The following is a 17,795-nucleotide window of genomic DNA, read 5'->3' on the forward strand; positions in this document are numbered from 1 at the left end:
TTTGTCCAGAAAGCAGCCAAGATACACAGATTCTCGGGGTTCCTGTGGCGATGCGTCGAGAGCGGCAAGAAGCTGAGGAGAAGTGACGAAGACATGAGCGATGCCTGCCAAGAATTAAAGTGGCATTTTCTATAGAAATCAGGCATTATTTTAGCTTTTTTTGTGCGAGAATTCCTAATAGCATGAACTGCCAGTTTTACTAGTACCGTCGTTTTTGGCGCATAACGCTCCCACCCGGGCTAATGCAAGAACAAACTTTTTGTTCATAGCCTTGATGCGCATGCGATTTCTCTCGTTGAAATACAAAATGGCCTCGTTAAAAAAAACTAAAACTATTTCTCTCCCCCCCCCCTAAAAAATGGCATTGTACCCATCCCAAATAAAGGAATTTGTCCACCACAGGAAACCCCCTAGGTTTTAAGATTTACTGAATGTTTAGAGACGCCTGCGGAGAAGGCTAGGCGGAAATCGAGACCGAGTGAGGAGTATGACCGCGCCGATACTTTTTGCTCGATTTTTTTTTATCTCAGAGAAACGCTTGCTTCGCAGGCTGTTTGTTACGTTCATGTCCATCAGATAGCTTAAGGCAACTAGAGTTATAAACCACAGGCATATAAATGACGTGTTTATTAACAAAATCCGCGTGCAGGTATGGCTAGGTAGTATAGTGAGTGACGTATGTGTCACGTCATGTGTCACGCACTCTTTGGCAGGGGGAGAGAGCTCGTTAGAATAATATGAGAGGGGAGGCAAACAAATTAGGAGAAACCAACATTACGTCTAGACCTAGAAGTGAACAAAACGTAAAAATAAAATAAAATAACAAAATATACTCCTGCTTAAAGTTAACCATCACAATTACCACTATATACCCCTGATTTTAAAATTTTCATATAATTGTCATAATACCAAATATCTTTATCTGTTTTTCATTCTCATAACTGGTTCAGTATGTCGTCGCGGCGGCAGGAAGCTTTCTCAGAAAGAACGACACGACTTGGACCTTTAATAACAAAGGCATCTTGGAAAGCGTTTTCTTCGTCCGTGTGTACCACGTGACTCGTCTCTGCCAAGCAATATGTAGTTGCGATGGCAACGTATGCGTGACAATGATTTCACCGCAATTGTTACACGTTGCCGCCCTCCTTCCAATCACATCGCAGTAATTATGGTAACATTATTGTCAATCAACGATAATCACTGTATAGATGTGGGTTGTGATCCATTCAGTAGCGGCTTCGACTCGCCGTTCAGGAAGCTGTTTCGAAGCGAGTCCTCCTCGCTCTTGTTCTGCCGCGTGGACCTGGGACCGATGTAGCTGAGGAAGACTGGTAGGAAGACGAGTCCATGAAGAGCTCCAAACAGCACGATACCGAGGTACATACGGAAGTAGAAAACCTAGTAGACACAACACGTGTTAGTACCATATTAGGAAGTGTGCTAGAAATGTGCATACAAGGCGTACTGCAAAGCAACACAGGCGCGTACCCAGGATTGGCTGAGGGGCGGGTGGAGGGGGGGGGGGGGGGGGGTGCGCAGAAAAACATATCTCAGAAAAATATTATTGAATAAGAAGTGACCCACTTTTTGGTCGCCAAGGGGGTGCCCGCGCACCCTACGCACCCCCCCTGTGTACGGGGCTGCTCCAGTAGCCCCCAACCCTCCTCCAATATCTTCCCATCCCCACTTTCCCAGGGTATTTAATGGACACTCCCTAAGTTTGCTGTCGATGTATACACAGAAATGCGGAGAGAAACGAGTAGCAGGCAAGATGAATATTTTCTGCACTCAGCTTCATGACAAACGAATAGTGCATTGCCTTATGTGTGCGAATTTCTAATGACATGTTTACTAGCAAACTTGTTGGCGTTGGAGTTTTTTATTCGGCGAGAAAACCCGAAGTTGGCTATCTTGGCTGCCAGTTTTGACGCAGAGAAGCGGGATGAGCGAATAGTTGCCAAAATATTTCTCAAAATGACAGAACGGATCAACGAATTCCGGCTTTTCTTGCCAAAATAGAACTCCAACATGTACAGGTTACATGTATACTTTCAAACCTTACAATACATATAGATAACAGTCACGTGCCTAGTCGTGCAATCCGGTGATCATGGTCATTTGGCAACAAGCGGAGCCCGCTCTTCACTAGAAGTGTGGGCAGCGGCTGCCCTTAGCATAGAGGTCCTTGGACCCACATAGCTTAGGAGCACAGGCAGAAAAACTAGACCGTGGAGGGCCCCGAATAAGACAATCCCCACGTACATACGGAAATAGAAGATCTGAAGAAGGGAAGACAAGACTTGCGATTAGCAAACATGACCAGTGCCCTTGAATACATTGAGGAAGGTCAAAGTTAATCACCGAGGAAACCAAGGTTAATCACCAAGGAAACCAAGCTTTATCATCAATTAATGGTCCATTATAATTGTTCTTTTTAAAAAAATACACTTTTAATTCAAATTATTTTGACCAAAATTTTTAATTGCAATGTTTTCTGTAGCCTTATTATTTGTTTGCTTTTAAGTTGAGAAAATAGGATACCGTAGGCATATCTTTATTTGACAATTTTGGCAAGTAAATAATACTTCTTTTTCTATTCTTTTTATCAGGTTAAATAAAGCTTATTGCAATTAGGCTCTTTATATTGTTGTTAATATTCCGCTTATTAAAGTTGTTAGTTTTCAATCAAGGCTTAGTGGTCAGTTTGGCAATCACAAGTTACTGTAAAACGCTTTTGGTTGGATAAAGGGCCACCGATGATTTGACTCCCTTGCACTAAGACATACTTCACATGGCAGCTCTAAACAATAGGATCACGTGCATGACATTGCTTCGCAGAAATAGGTCCACGTGCTTCTCATTGCTTCGCCAATTGGATCACGTGCTTCACACCGCTTCGCACAATTGGACCACGTGCTTCACATTGCTTTGCACAACTGGATCACGTGCTCCACATTGCTTCGCAGAATTGAATCACGTGCTTCACATTTCTCAACACAATAGGATCACGTGCTTCACATTGCTCTACACAATAGGATCACGTGCTTCACATTGCTCTACACAATAGGATCACGTGCTTCACATTGCTCTACACAATTGGACCACGTGCTTCACACCGCTTCGCACAATTGGATCACGTGGTTCACATTGCTTCACACAATAGGATCACGTGCTTCACGTTGCTCTACACAATAGGATCACGTGCTTCACATTGCTCTACACAATAGGATCACGTGCTTCACGTTGCTCTACACAATAGGATCACGTGCTTCACATTGCTCTACACAATAGGATCACGTGCTTCACGTTGCTTCACACAATTGGATCACGTGCTTCACATTGCTCTACACAATAGGATCACGTGCTTCACATTGCTCTACACAATAGGATCACGTGCTTCACGTTGCTTCACACAATTGGATCACGTGCTTCACATTGCTCTACACAATGGGATGACTAGTTTGACATCGCGCAACAAATAGGAACGCGTGCTTGATATCTCTTTACAAATACGATCACGTGCTTAATATTGCTCTACCGAAAAGAATAACGTGCTGCACACATATGATCAGGTGCTTCGCAATGCTCCATACATTCAGGTCGCGTGCTTCACAGATTGCGTGATGCATGTTTGAACCAAGAACCAAGACTTCGCGGTTAAACTAGAGTAAACGTCTTAGGGCCTCGACATGAAGCTTTGTTTCCGTTAAACAGTGAAGTGTGATTCAGAAATTGTAAGGAAATGTGCAGCTTCTATAGGACGTTATGTTAATGTGTCATAGGTTGATTACGTGTTAACAAACTTTTATTTGATTTCAATAAGTTTATAAGGATGCCTACTTGTTATATATATGTGCTGTGTGCAATGCAAAGCATACAAATAAACTCACCTCAAATATCCGTGATTTGGCGAAAGCTAAGACGATGATTCCTCCAAACTTTGTTAACGTGATACCGCTCAGAACCTGCAAAGAACAAGACACTTTTAGAGGGTGAAGCCAATGGTGACGCCATTTTATGCTACGGCACAATACCGAGCTATACAGTACCATTTCAATCAGCTACTTGCACTATGACGTAGACGACTTGGTTGACTAGTGAAGTCATGTCAATTAGATCACACGTTTCTCGCATCCTCACAAAATGCAAGGGTGGCCACGGTAGCGCGCGTCATACCATATAGCACGTTTCTCGCATCCTTATTGGTTTACTTCACAAAACAGTCAAGGTGGCCACGATAGCGCGCGTTGTATCAGATAGCACGTTTCTCGCATCCTTATTGGCTTACTTCACAAAACTGTCAAGGTGGCCACGGTAGTGCGCGTCGTATCAGATAGCACGTTTCTCGCATCCTTATTGGTTTACTTCACAAGACTGTCAAGGTGGCCACGGTAGTGCGCGTCGTATCAGATAGCACGTTTCTCGCATCCTTATTGGCTTACTTCACAAGACTGTCAAGGTGGCCACGGTGGCGCGCGTCGTATCAAATAGTACGTTTCTCGCATCCCTATTGGTTTACTTCACAAAACTGACAAGGTTGGCATTGTAGCGTGCGTCGCACAGTAATGGGTAACGAATCCGCTACCTTTGTTATCATTATTACTTGTTTTAAATTTCTTACCGAACTGCCCATTTCTATCAATGCCTCCTCAGCTCGTTCACGCTTGGTGTTTCGCGTGTTGACGGCAAACGCTCTGGCGATGTGGGAGCAGAACTCCACAGAGATGCCTACAGCCTGTTGATGGAAAAGGTTCTCTATCGAAACAAATTCTGTACAGAGCAATGAGAGGCCTTTGAACAGATAAAAAAGTTAGGTAAAACAGCCAGGATTTGTTAGGGGATGCACAGGGGAAGAATACACATGTAAAATATCTTAGCGATTCTCCAATAATAAAATACCATTTTAAGATTGTTAATGTGGGTGCGCTCTCCCCTTTGTACCGCCTAACAGGTCTTGGGTCTCAGCGTGCAAAACTCAGGAGATTACTGTATGTATATCATGCAGGGATGCATAAGATTAATTGTAATGTTCGAGCTTGCAGGCTATTTATGATAAAGTAAGGTGTACTCACCATCACAAGATTGACGATAGAGATGGCATTCAGACTAATGGACCACAGATACATCAGCCCTAGGAGATTAGTTATGATCATGGCGACGGTAAAGGTGACAATCAGAGCAATGCTGAGGTTGAACCCCATCAACAGGAATGTCACCACGAAAACAGCGGCTGAAATAACAACACAGCAAGAGTAATTTTAGTACTGATTTATTCCTGAATGTTAAACAATGTCAACCAGGGTGTCATCTTAGATTCGTAAATGGTACCAGCCGATGGTACCAATCTATCACAAACTATCCACTCAAATACTGTAGCTATTTCTAAGTCCCTATCAGTTGCCATTCTGTTATCCCAACAAAATACGAATTGTGAGAAAGCGTAGGCTATTTCCATCGGCTGGGAAAATGACCAGTGGAGAGAAGTGCAGGAGGAACGGAGCTTTTTTAAGTTCTGATAATAAAACCACAAAATCAGCTCTAATTTGGATAAAATTCGCCTTGTTTTGCAACAAGTTGTCCATGCTTACTTCATAAAAACCTGGTCAGTTTGTGGTGAAATCACAATAAAGCCCATCTCAACGAACCATGTTAATCTACTTGCCCTTGTGGTGGCATAGCTGTGCCCCTCCCCCCCCCCCCCCCGGGTTTTCCGAATGTCTCAGTATTGCGCTGCACCCCCCTAGTCCCCCGATCTATCAGAGTACAGACCAAGCACAAATGTGATAAACTTGATACTATCTGTACCTAAGAAGTGCATTGTACATACCTATGCAGTAGAGAAGATTCTTCCAAGCATTGGTGGCAGCTGTTAGATATTGCTCATAGAAGACATAGAAAACGCTGCAAGTGCATTAAAAAACAGTATGAGGATTATTTAAAAATTGGTGATGGCAATATCGGCGACGTATATTGTAACCTCTACTTGCGAGTAGCATGCGTGCACCTAGAAATAGCGAACTATTTCCAGCTGCACGCAGGCTACTTGCGAGTGCTCTTATCAAAACTCAATTGATGCAATGATAATCACACAACACATAATAATGAAGGTGAAAGTATTCTGCTGATAGTGGTGGTGGTGATGATGTTGATAATTATAAAGTTGACAGTGGTGTTGGTAATAATGTTGATGATTATGAATATGATAGTATGTCAATGATAGTGGTGGAAATGATTATGTTGATAATCATGGAGATAATAGTATGTTGATGATGATGATAATAATAAATATGATCATGATACTTACTGTATCCTTAAAGGATCAGATAATTCAGGGAAAGTTGTATTTTTAAAAATGATGAGGGCTTTTAACATTCAAGTAGGATCTACCGGATTTATGGTGGTGATACAGTACTAATTTTTATTTTTAAATTCAAATATGTGTACCCTACCAGTAAGGGAAAACCTTGATATCTGGGTCACCTAATGCTGTTGTCATGTTGTCAGCAATTTCTCTTGCATTTTTGAGAGCGCTTATGAAGTCGTCGGAGGTTTTCAGGATGGTATGATAGGACATGAAGTACGATGCTGAAGGAGATAGCATCAAGGAAATTAAAAGGAATACTAATAATGGCAGAGAGAATCACTTATACATTGTGCTTTTAATGTACTATAGGAACCCGTCTTTTTATGATGCCAGCGTGTTTTGTGCCATGTTGCACTGTGTCGCCCTCACCTCTTGGAGCTCTCGACAAGCTCTCTGTTACAAGAACAGTTGCAAGCACAAAGAAGTGCACTTGTAACAAAAATGTTGTTATAAATGACACAGTGCAAGAGCCTTGAATACTCAATTTTGGAGAAAAATAACTTTTTGGAGTCTTTTTCTCATAATACTAATTATACAGTATATTAAAATGTTATGCACTGATTTGGCAGGGGCGTTAGCAACCTACAGTATAGGTTTTCAGAAAAAAAGTAACATAACATAAACATAAAAATGTTTTGACTATTTTCTTTAACTCTCTTTGTTCAGCACTCCACATGCTGCATAATCAATAATAATTATGCCATCAGTATATGTAAAGCATGAGCTCTCAACATGAAATTATTGCAAGTTTGTAAAAAATAAGACTTACAATTAACTAGATACTTCGATGTGTTACTGTTCAGCTGTAATGCTTTGCCATACGCGGCATGTCCTCTGAAAACAACAACATGACTATTAGAACACTAAGGTTGATTATACTATTTCCATTAGGAGACATTACATACCCTTTGGCGCAGACCAACTCAGGGTTGTCTTTGAGGTAGAATGGCAAATACATGTCAAACTCGCTTGGTGTTGGTCTCTCCCCTTGCTGTGACTTGTTCATGCATGGCATGCAAAGATCATTTTTTACTGGAACAAAAAAAGAAAGTTTGAGAAGCTGTCAGTATGACCTTTAGATTTAGAAAAAAGCTGCCATAGATCAAAAACCAGTATCAACTTGAGTTACTTCTACATGTGTAAAAAGCCTCTTCATTTACAATGAGTTTAAAGCCAAACTGGATATTCTGTTATATACTGAAGTTCCAAGTTTAGAACAAGTTTATACACAACCTCAGAAACAAACAAAGATTTCTTGTTACTGTGCTTTGAGGTGGTCAAATAAATAAGCCTTACAGCATGCCACTTTTTTGCAGCAATTCTGATACTTTTAAAGTACAACTTCATTGGAGAGACTCTGGACATAGGCCTGGCACAACTATTTTCGAAACTCTATTACTTATAAAAATCTTTTATACCTGTTGCATTACAAAAGACAAGGCCCCCATTTGGCCCCTTTGCGGGCACAACTCCAGATGTGGTGTTCTCGTACAGTATCCTACAACATGTAGTGCTTGGGTCAATCCAATTGAAGTAATCATCTAGCCAAGATGATGCTGGCATTGCAATCTTGGACCTATCAAAAAATAAAAACTATTTAGTACATGTTTTCCATCTACCGAACCTGTAGCGCACCATAAGAAGTCACGTAATTCAATCTACCGAACCCGTAGCGCACCTTAATGAGTCCAGTTATCTCATACACCGGACCCGTAGCGCACCATAACAAGTCACAGAGTTACTCTTATATGTCACAATCATAAAGTGGATACTTTTAGGTATCAAGGGATGTCGTTCCTTTGTACTTTATAGCTAGAATAGAGCAACTCTCTTGACATAAGGTAAGAGCTGACAAGAAACAGATCTTACCTGTTGGATCTGAGGGAAGCAGTGAAGACTTGTTGGATAAAGGAGTCTGACATAAGGCAAGAGCCGACAAGAAACAGATCTTACCTGTTGGATCTGAGGGAAGCAGTGAAGACTTGTTGGATAAAGGAGTCTGACATAAGACAAGAGCTGACAAGAAACAGAACTTACCTGTTGGATCTGAGGGAAGCAGTGAAGACTTGTTGGATAAGGGAAGCTGACATAAGGCAAGAGCCGACAAGAAACAGAACTTACCTGTTGGATCCGAGGGAAGCAGTGAAGACTTGTTGGATAAGGGAAGCTGACATAAGGCAAGAGCTGACAAGAAACAGATCTTACCTGTTGGATCTGAGGGAAGCAGTGAAGACTTGTTGGATAAGGGAGTCTGACATAAGGCAAGAGCTGACAAGAAACAGATCTTACCTGTTGGATCTGAGGGAAGCAGTGAAGACTTGTTGGATAAGGGAGTCTGACATAAGGCAAGAGCCGACAAGAAACAGATCTTACCTGTTGGATCTGAGGGAAGCAGTGAAGACTTGTTGGATAAAGGAGTCTGACATAAGACAAGAGCTGACAAGAAACAGAACTTACCTGTTGGATCTCAGGGAAGCAGTGAAGACTTGTTGGATAAGGGAAGCTGACATAAGGCAAGAGCTGACAAAAAACAGATCTTACCTGTTGGATCTGAGGGAAGCAGTGAAGACTTGTTGGATAAGGGAAGCTGACATAAGGCAAGAGCTGACAAAAAACAGATCTTACCTGTTGGATCTGAGGGAAGCAGTGAAGACTTGTTGGATAAGGGAAGCTGACATAAGGCAAGAGCTGACAAGAAACAGATCTTACCTGTTGGATCTGAGGGAAGCAGTGAAGACTTGTTGGATAAAGGAGTCTGACATAAGACAAGAGCTGACAAGAAACAGAACTTACCTGTTGGATCTGAGGGAAGCAGTGAAGACTTGTTGGATAAGGGAGTCTGACATAAGGCAAGAGCCGACAAGAAACAGATCTTACCTGTTGGATCTGAGGGAAGCAGTGAAGACTTGTTGGATAAGGTAGTCTGACATAAGGCAAGAGCTGACAAGAAACAGATCTTACCTGTTGGATCTGAGGGAAGCAGTGAAGACTTGTTGGATAAGGTAGTCTGACATAAGGCAAGAGCTGACAAGAAACAGATCTTACCTGTTGGATCTGAGGGAAGCAGTGAAGACTTGTTGGATAAAGGAGTCTGACATAAGACAAGAGCTGACAAGAAACAGAACTTACCTGTTGGATCTGAGGGAAGCAGTGAAGACTTGTTGGATAAGGGAAGCTGACATAAGGCAAGAGCCGACAAGAAACAGAACTTACCTGTTGGATCCGAGGGAAGCAGTGAAGACTTGTTGGATAAGGGAAGCTGACATAAGGCAAGAGCTGACAAGAAACAGATCTTACCTGTTGGATCTGAGGGAAGCAGTGAAGACTTGTTGGATAAGGGAGTCTGACATAAGGCAAGAGCTGACAAGAAACAGATCTTACCTGTTGGATCTGAGGGAAGCAGTGAAGACTTGTTGGATAAGGGAGTCTGACATAAGGCAAGAGCCGACAAGAAACAGATCTTACCTGTTGGATCTGAGGGAAGCAGTGAAGACTTGTTGGATAAAGGAGTCTGACATAAGACAAGAGCTGACAAGAAACAGAACTTACCTGTTGGATCTCAGGGAAGCAGTGAAGACTTGTTGGATAAGGGAAGCTGACATAAGGCAAGAGCTGACAAAAAACAGATCTTACCTGTTGGATCTGAGGGAAGCAGTGAAGACTTGTTGGATAAGGGAAGCTGACATAAGGCAAGAGCTGACAAAAAACAGATCTTACCTGTTGGATCTGAGGGAAGCAGTGAAGACTTGTTGGATAAGGGAAGCTGACATAAGGCAAGAGCTGACAAGAAACAGATCTTACCTGTTGGATCTGAGGGAAGCAGTGAAGACTTGTTGGATAAAGGAGTCTGACATAAGACAAGAGCTGACAAGAAACAGAACTTACCTGTTGGATCTGAGGGAAGCAGTGAAGACTTGTTGGATAAGGGAGTCTGACATAAGGCAAGAGCCGACAAGAAACAGATCTTACCTGTTGGATCTGAGGGAAGCAGTGAAGACTTGTTGGATAAGGTAGTCTGACATAAGGCAAGAGCTGACAAGAAACAGATCTTACCTGTTGGATCTGAGGGAAGCAGTGAAGACTTGTTGGATAAGGTAGTCTGACATTAAGGCAAAGGCTGACAAGAAACAGATCTTACCTGTTGGATCTGAGAGAAGCAGTGAAGACTTGTTGGATAAGTGAGTCTGGATCACACCCTGCCGAGCCGCAGATTCGATTCTGGGTCTTTGAGTGCTCAAAGTCGTATTTGCCATCTAGAACAAAGTACACAGGAGGGCCAACATGTAGATATTGCCGCATGTCCTTGAACCAGTCCAGTAGGAAGGAATCCTGGTGGTGAACACAATGAAAGGGTAAATAAAAGTTAGATGATTTTTTTTAGAGTAAACACATTGCTCTCTATATTGGGGACGGTGAATTGCTACTCCTCTCTGTAATGATGTTAAGTTTTGTCTCTAGCTGCGCACCATCGACATATATCAGGGGATGTTAAAGAACCACTAAAGACATTGGTCAGTAGTTTCATCTTCAATTGTAAACTGCATAACGCAGTCGGTATTAACATACTGATATTTAAAACTCTACTCTGCATATGGTAAGGGACCAGGTACCAATTTTGCTATAAAGCACTAAATAGAAAAAAAAAATGTGTTATGATTATATGTATGTACATGGATAGACAATATCTTTTTGCATAATGACATGTAACTTAAAGTTATACGTAGGATACCCTTACGACTCTAGGGTTCAAATAAGTCACAGGGCACTAAAACATATATCAACAATAATAACCTTATTCTTTTAATGCAGGATACAAGAAAAATATCTCTTTTCATACCTTAGGAAGTGCAATGTCTTGATCCAAACCAACAGATATATGTGGAGTCAAGGCGATACTTGTGAATAACATTCCAGTAAACAGAACAATCACGCATGGCCTGACAAAATCTGAAAGCAGAGCTGGAGCGTAGAAGTGCTTCATGATCTGATAGATAAAGCCATCTTGCTCACGATGCTCTGTCTTCTTCTGCTTGACACAGCACATGATGTCCCAGCGATTGGTTTCCTGTCGCTTGGCGTCAAGTGACATAAGAGCCACAAACCATGTGATCTGGAGGATGAAGTCAACGGCGACAGCGAAGGAGGCATAGAGAGAGAAAACCTTAACTGCAGGCATGTCGGACATCGCACCTGGACAGGAAAGGAAAATCATCAGAACAATACTGTTTGACAGCATTACAGTGCTGGCAAAAAGAATTATAAGAACGACACTTTTGCAATTGAAATCAGTAGAGGATCTAGCTTTTTGTTCCATGATGTCTCACATAGAACACACTTTACTTGGCAGCCCAAGGGAAGGAGGAGGAGGATGCTCAACCCCCTAGACCCTCCCCCTAGATCTGCTACTGTTCATTCAATAAAGCAACTGTATATCCATAATAAGAGGTCTTCTTAGAGCAGGCTATCCATTAGGCAAGAGTTCAAAGCATATTGTACTAGAAGTATAGATTTTTTTTATGGAGGCTTTGTTATAAACCCAAGTCATTTGGTTGTCCACAGAAAACTCAAACTGACAGCATTGCAACAGATGAACTTACCAAATCCAAAAGCAACAGATTCTGAGAGTGATGAAAGTAGCATACTGGGTGCAACTTCACCAAGGGCACAACTGATCTTTTTTGAGACAGGCTCATTGCTGTAACGATTGATCCTCTGGTAAGCCTGGACCATGATGAAGAAGTTATCCACCCCGACAGCTAGTACGAGGAACGGGATAACCTCAATGATGATTAAGGTGGCAGGCACGCCCACATAACTCCAGAAGCCGATGGAGCAGATGACAGAGCACAGGACGATTATGATACCACAGAAGCCAAGGGTGAACTTGGAGTCAATCTGAATGATGTAACAGTATGTCATATCAGAAAAAAAAAACACATAAAATATTAATAACCTTTGCAGAGTTCACAGGCAAAGACAGACATTTTTTCTGAAATATTCACAATTACATTAGCAGATGAAATAGAGTAACTGAAAACCACAATGCAATCAAAGCTACAGTACACAACAAGTGAATACAAATGCCAAAAAAATAACTCAAATACCACACTGTACTGTCCAGTACAGTGTAATGTTCCTGTTGTATACTGTATAAACAGTGAATTTCTTGTCAAGAACACCATTAATTCCAAAATTCAATATTTAGGCTAAACTTGTTTTCTATGAAAAAAAACTGTTGACAGATCTAGTTTCTTCTTTGTTCCAGTCATCCAGTAAACAGTATTACTGTAGTCTCTTTCGCAGTCCTAGTAGCTCTGTGACATACTGTAACATGAACAGTATTGCATGAAAGACATAATATATAGTTGTGAAGGAGACCAACCATAAATACATAAATGTGTTACTATACTCACCATGATTCTCTCACAGGAGTTGATCTGACCAAGAGCGATGGTAATGTAAACAAACATGATGGTATAGCTGACCAAGATGGTGGCAATGTCAGTCTCACTCTCACGGTCTAACTCGTCCTGAATCGACCTCTCTGACGAGAAACTGATGGTCAAGTTACTGTTCTCAGGATGTTCGACATAGCTCTTCATGTGGTCAATAAACGCCTTCTCCCATGACTCTGCCTTGGCATTCTTCTTCTCATCCCTGTGGTTTTCCACGACGAACGTGATGATGAGGGCAGAGGCGTTGTTGTAGTCAGTCCCTTCAAAGCCTCCTAGGGCGATGTTTGGGTTGACTGGAACACCGTTTTCACCAAGGCATGGGCCTCCACCCCACTTGAAATCTTCAAGAGATGTTGGAGCACTAAAGACATAAATGAACAGTGGTTCTATTGTTATTATCATTTTTGTTTATATCATTTTATGATCATTTTATAACTACATATAGTAAAAAAGAATAATTGATATAATCATCATTTGTAATTATTAGAGGGTTTTTTTTGCGATATCCAGGATAATTAATATCAAGACAAGTGGAATCAGGTGAGGTGAGGCAGAAACTGGTTTCACTTGGTAAAACATTGTTTATTCTAAATATCACAAAAACTGAAGTCAACAATTGTTTTATTATACTGTACATTGATTCAGTAAAAAAACAGTCTTCAGGTTGCACGATTCTCAAAATAAATGCAAACTTTTAACCAATCAGAACAAGATCATGAGTACAATGTATATTAATAAAACTGTGTGGTATGCACGGCTTCAATGCTTACCTGGTGCAGTAGAGAATGTGATCGTGAAAATCGTCATGGAAGTAGTCAGCTGGGTGAGGTTTGTAACAGTCATATCCCAAACTTGTCCTACACTTGTTCAGCAACTCTTTGCTGTTCTGAAAATACTGAAATACACTTTGTATGGTGCACTTGGTGTTCAGGGGTGCCAGCGGCTTAAAGCATACATCCTCAAGTGTGATGTTGGTGGTTTTGCCATTCTCTGTGTGTGGCACTACCATATCAGTGAGATAGTTCTGGAGATCTAATGCCTGTAGACAAACACACACAAAAAAAAGGTGTCTTATAGGGAGAAGAAAAACATAATATAAGAGAGTTGAAGCCTATGGTAGCATGTCATCTACTGCTAACAGTACAAACCTTTTCTAGTAACGCATTTAGCCTAACTCTATCTAGAAACACTCCACACTATTGCAGATAAAAGAGTTATGTTCAAATATGATAGTAAAACTCCTGTCAGAGTAATAGGGGACTTGTGCTAAGGGATCACATGACTTTTTGGGAGGAAAACTAGCATACACTCGGGCTTTTAGTGGCAAAATAACAGCAACAAAAAGCAACTTATTCAGCAATTACAAAACAAGCCAGGTTTCTTTTATTTCAGAAAGGGTTTAGTTTCATTTTTAAAGATTTTATTTTTTCATCCTTCTCTGGTTGTGATGGGTGCAGTCATTTCTGATTTTTTTTGTTTGTTTTGTTTTGAATTTGCCACCCAGAAAGGTCAAGCGATCTCTTAGCACAAGTCCCCTAACCTAGGTTCTTTACAAATAGTTATTGCCTGAAAACCTTTTTGTACAGGATAAGAAGTATCACAATCTGTAATTCCCATCTAACCCACCTGATTCAGTAAGTCCAAGTGGAAGATAGGTCCAAAAGGGATGAATTTATCATCAGGATACTGCTTGTAGCCTGTGTGATTCTGGGGATAATTTTGGTTAACTGTGATGATCAGTTGTTCTGTACGATAAAACGGTGAGAACTTGCTATCAAAAAGGTCCTTTTCTTGTCTTGCACGGCTCTGGGGAGCAGACCACAACTTGACTGGGTCTTTGATGATTGAATAGTAACCGACTCCCCCAGCAAGTATGCCAACAAAAACAATACAGCCAACTATAACAGTATATGGATGATTACTGCACCATAGTCCCCACAAAGAGAAGATCTTGCGGAGCTTTTGTTCCATAGCTACGCCCATAACCTCAAAGCAACCAGGCTTTCGTGCGATTTCAACATTGATGACATTAGATGGAGGGCGTTCCTCAGTGTAGACTACTCCCCTTGCAACGACATTGTCTGGTAAACGCATGTAAGCCGGCTTGCTTAAGATCTTGTAGCATGAGATGCCCATGAAGAGAATGAAAAACCCAATAAAGACCACCAGTAAGACAAAACTGAGGATGCTCAAGCCAATGATGGTTTTCTGTTTTGGGGTGGGAGGTTCTGGAGGAAGAACTGGACAAGACCCATGGCAATCTTGACAACTACACTTCGCTGATGTGCGGTTCGTGAGTGGATTAATGAAGCTTTCACTACATTTATAAGCAGTTTGGTTCATCCACGTCATGTTAGGGCGAATAATTTCAGGGTAATGAATGTCAAAGGGTGCTTGTCCGTTAGATGTACTCCCCATATACTCCAACAACTTTTGTGGGCTGCAAGTCTCTGCACTTTGACCACACAGCAAATTCAGGATTTTCTCATTGTTCCCAGGAAAAATAACATCCTTACAGGATTTGAAAAGCTGATCTTTGTATTCAGGGGCAATATAGTAGTTGATCGTGTTAATCATGTAGGGGGTGTACGGGGGAAAACCTACAACGCTTGTTGGGTCCATAAACAGTGATTGGTCCGGGCTACAAGTTGACTCGCAGTACATATCAAGCATGTTTTGCCAACAAGCAGGACAGCGGCTTGTAAACTGGCGCAGCGTGTTCAAATTTGAGTCTAATGCTTCCAATTGCCTCAGGTCACAACAAGTCTTCCCACCTTGGGCTATCTTTGGACAGAGGTTTTTCAAAATATTCATTGCTTTGGTGTCGTTCAATTCTTTTGCCGGTTCGTTATAAAGGCAATTCAACGCCGGCGTTTGGCCTGGCTCCGTGCACTGGCCGTACCAAACACAGTACCCTTCTTTGTGGATCGGTGCATATTCTTCCGCCTTAAAAGTATAAAATAATAGTTAGAAACTGTAATTTTGGAATCTCCAAACTTAAAAGTGGTGTTGTTATGCAAGAAGACGAATGAGTCGGTGTTGTGAAAAACTCACCTCGGTAGTTGACGTGCACAGAGAAACCACTACTAAAACAAACGCTGCGAATTGCATTTTTTTCGTCAAATTCTATAAAAAAATCAATACTTTTCTAGTTCCACGTCCTCTCCTAAACGCTGCTAGAAAGATCTAATGCTGATTCCTGCGACAAATCCGGTTGAAACGCAAACTAAAGTTCAACGTTTGAGAGACAATCCAGTAAAGAAATCTGAGGGGTGTTGTTGAAGGGTAATATATGCGCGCGGGTGTCGTAATCACGGCGCTGATTGGTCAATTACCCAATCGAACCATCGACCCAGTGCGCGACGTCACTGGCAAAATAGTCACAAGACCTCGGTAATAATGAGCCCATATATCCAAAAGTACAAAATACACGCGCACAAAACAATAGGCCCAAAAAAGCACGAAATGTGAGCCCTCAATTTAGTTAATCTCCAACATTTTCCCCATTCTTCGCCTTCCTTACTCGATTCTTTATCACAACTCCTTTTGCCTTTGTAGCTGTTTCCTTGTCATAGGGGATCTCAAAATAAGTCGACAGGTTTCCTAAATTAGAGATAGATTCTCGCGACGTGTTTTTTTAATACGTTTTAGCGTGTTTTTTCAAAAGTCCAAGGTCAAAAGCTTTTACCAATATCCCACTTAAAAACGACAATAAAGGAAATGTCAGTGCATGCAAACAGTCGATCGAATGTCACCATTGCGCAACAGGGCAAGGTTTAATTAACCAGCAAAACTCGTACAGGACTGTGCAACTATCTACATAGTTCTGGTACCCTCAGAAGTGAAGGGGAGGGGGGAAGGGCAAAGTAATGTGGCAAAATTGGATGATTTTTAGTTTGTCGTGCGCTAAAAAGAATCAAAGTTTACAGTCATCTCGAGGCTACAGCAAAAGCAAAAAGAAGTGTCTAAAGCAACAGAGGAAGAGACATGGGCCTCGAAACAGATGTAATACCTTTCCTTCTAGCGCTCTACAACTAATACGCTCTACAACTGCATCTATTACCAAGCGCTACCATCCCACAACAGCACCTCCTGGGTACGCCCCCCCCCACCCCTTCCGCCACCTTCACCTCCTACTCCCCTACTCCCCAGATCTCTCTCCCCAATATATTTTTTAAGTTTAGGGTGCCGTGCTCGAAAATTATGTGTAACTGTATTTCCCAATCACCAATTGTTATACTTGATAATTGCACGCTCTCTGGACCACAAATTTATCCGACGGCGTTAGAATCCGTAGACTTTCGCCGAAAAATATTTAATGAAATTTGGCATATAACAATTATCTTATTAAGTTTTACTGATTCGACTTAAAAGAAATGCAACAAATCTTTTTCTCACTTCCTCTAGTTTTGACCCTTTGCCATACCATAGACAGACGGCTTTGTATCTGTGTATCAATATTGTCAAAAGTAGCGGCGTTTGTACTTTACTTACTTCTGAATGGGTTCCCCAAAATATGTCACATATTCAAAATAATTATTGTAACCTAATGATAAAAGCATCGAGAAAGAAGCAAAAGTATATCCCGGAAGTGCTTTAAGGCGGTAATTTATAGTTTTGTCTGTCTACATAGCCATTAAAATGTTTTTAGAAAGTTTGACGAGCTAAACATTTTTAAATGCTGCTAATTATGTTGCACAAGTTTTTGCAACCGTTATCTTTATGATATGATTGCACAAATTGACGCAACCTCTATATGAACCTAATCTCTCCAAAATGTAGTTTTAATGCAAAATCTATTTCCCATTATCTTTTTAAAGTCCATATAACCTTTCAGAAATGATAGACTTTGTCAGTTATTTATATTTTCATCTTCCAAATGGTATGTGGCTCCTATGGACCCTATAAAACACGCGTTCGCGCTCAAATCTGTAATATTGAGGTATTTTGGTCAACTTTGGGAAAAAGGCCGTTTG

General features: G+C 41.3%; 1 protein-coding gene across 2 annotated transcripts; it reads right to left on the bottom strand.

The window, feature by feature from the left end:
- Positions 1-612: 612 nt before the first annotated feature.
- Positions 613-16,106, bottom strand: LOC5514760 (NPC intracellular cholesterol transporter 1). 2 transcript variants are annotated; one of them, XM_048734688.1, is made up of 16 exons: positions 15,874-16,106; positions 14,446-15,765; positions 13,590-13,858; positions 12,778-13,180; positions 11,962-12,259; positions 11,202-11,554; positions 10,503-10,693; positions 7,783-7,940; positions 7,270-7,396; positions 7,134-7,198; positions 6,450-6,585; positions 5,828-5,901; positions 5,073-5,230; positions 4,622-4,735; positions 3,891-3,965; positions 613-1,398 (listed from the first exon to the last, which is right to left on the bottom strand). In XM_048734688.1, exons 1-16 carry the CDS (start codon positions 15,928-15,930, stop codon positions 1,198-1,200), a joined length of 3,999 nt encoding a protein of 1,332 aa, XP_048590645.1. In that variant the 5' UTR covers positions 15,931-16,106; the 3' UTR covers positions 613-1,197. The 2 variants fall into 2 exon arrangements, with proteins under 2 accessions (XP_048590645.1, XP_048590646.1); XM_048734689.1 differs by lacking the exon at positions 613-1,398 and adding an exon at positions 2,090-2,279.
- Positions 16,107-17,795: the final 1,689 nt, after the last annotated feature.

This window comes from Nematostella vectensis, chromosome 11 (genome assembly GCF_932526225.1).
Source record: "Nematostella vectensis chromosome 11, jaNemVect1.1, whole genome shotgun sequence".
In the NCBI taxonomy this organism is placed as follows: domain Eukaryota; kingdom Metazoa; phylum Cnidaria; class Anthozoa; order Actiniaria; family Edwardsiidae; genus Nematostella; species Nematostella vectensis.

Excerpts from the sequence above, each read along its gene's own strand:
- LOC5514760 (XM_048734688.1), bottom strand. The coding sequence starts at position 15,930 with ATGCAATTCGCAGCGTTTGTTTTAGTAGTGGTTTCTCTGTGCACGTCA. Across the intron at positions 13,181-13,589 it reads CACATTCTCTACTGCACCAG|TGCTCCAACATCTCTTGAAG; the intron begins GTAAGCATTGAA and ends TTATGTCTTTAG. Across the intron at positions 5,231-5,827 it reads GAATCTTCTCTACTGCATAG|CCGCTGTTTTCGTGGTGACA; the intron begins GTATGTACAATG and ends TTGTTATTTCAG.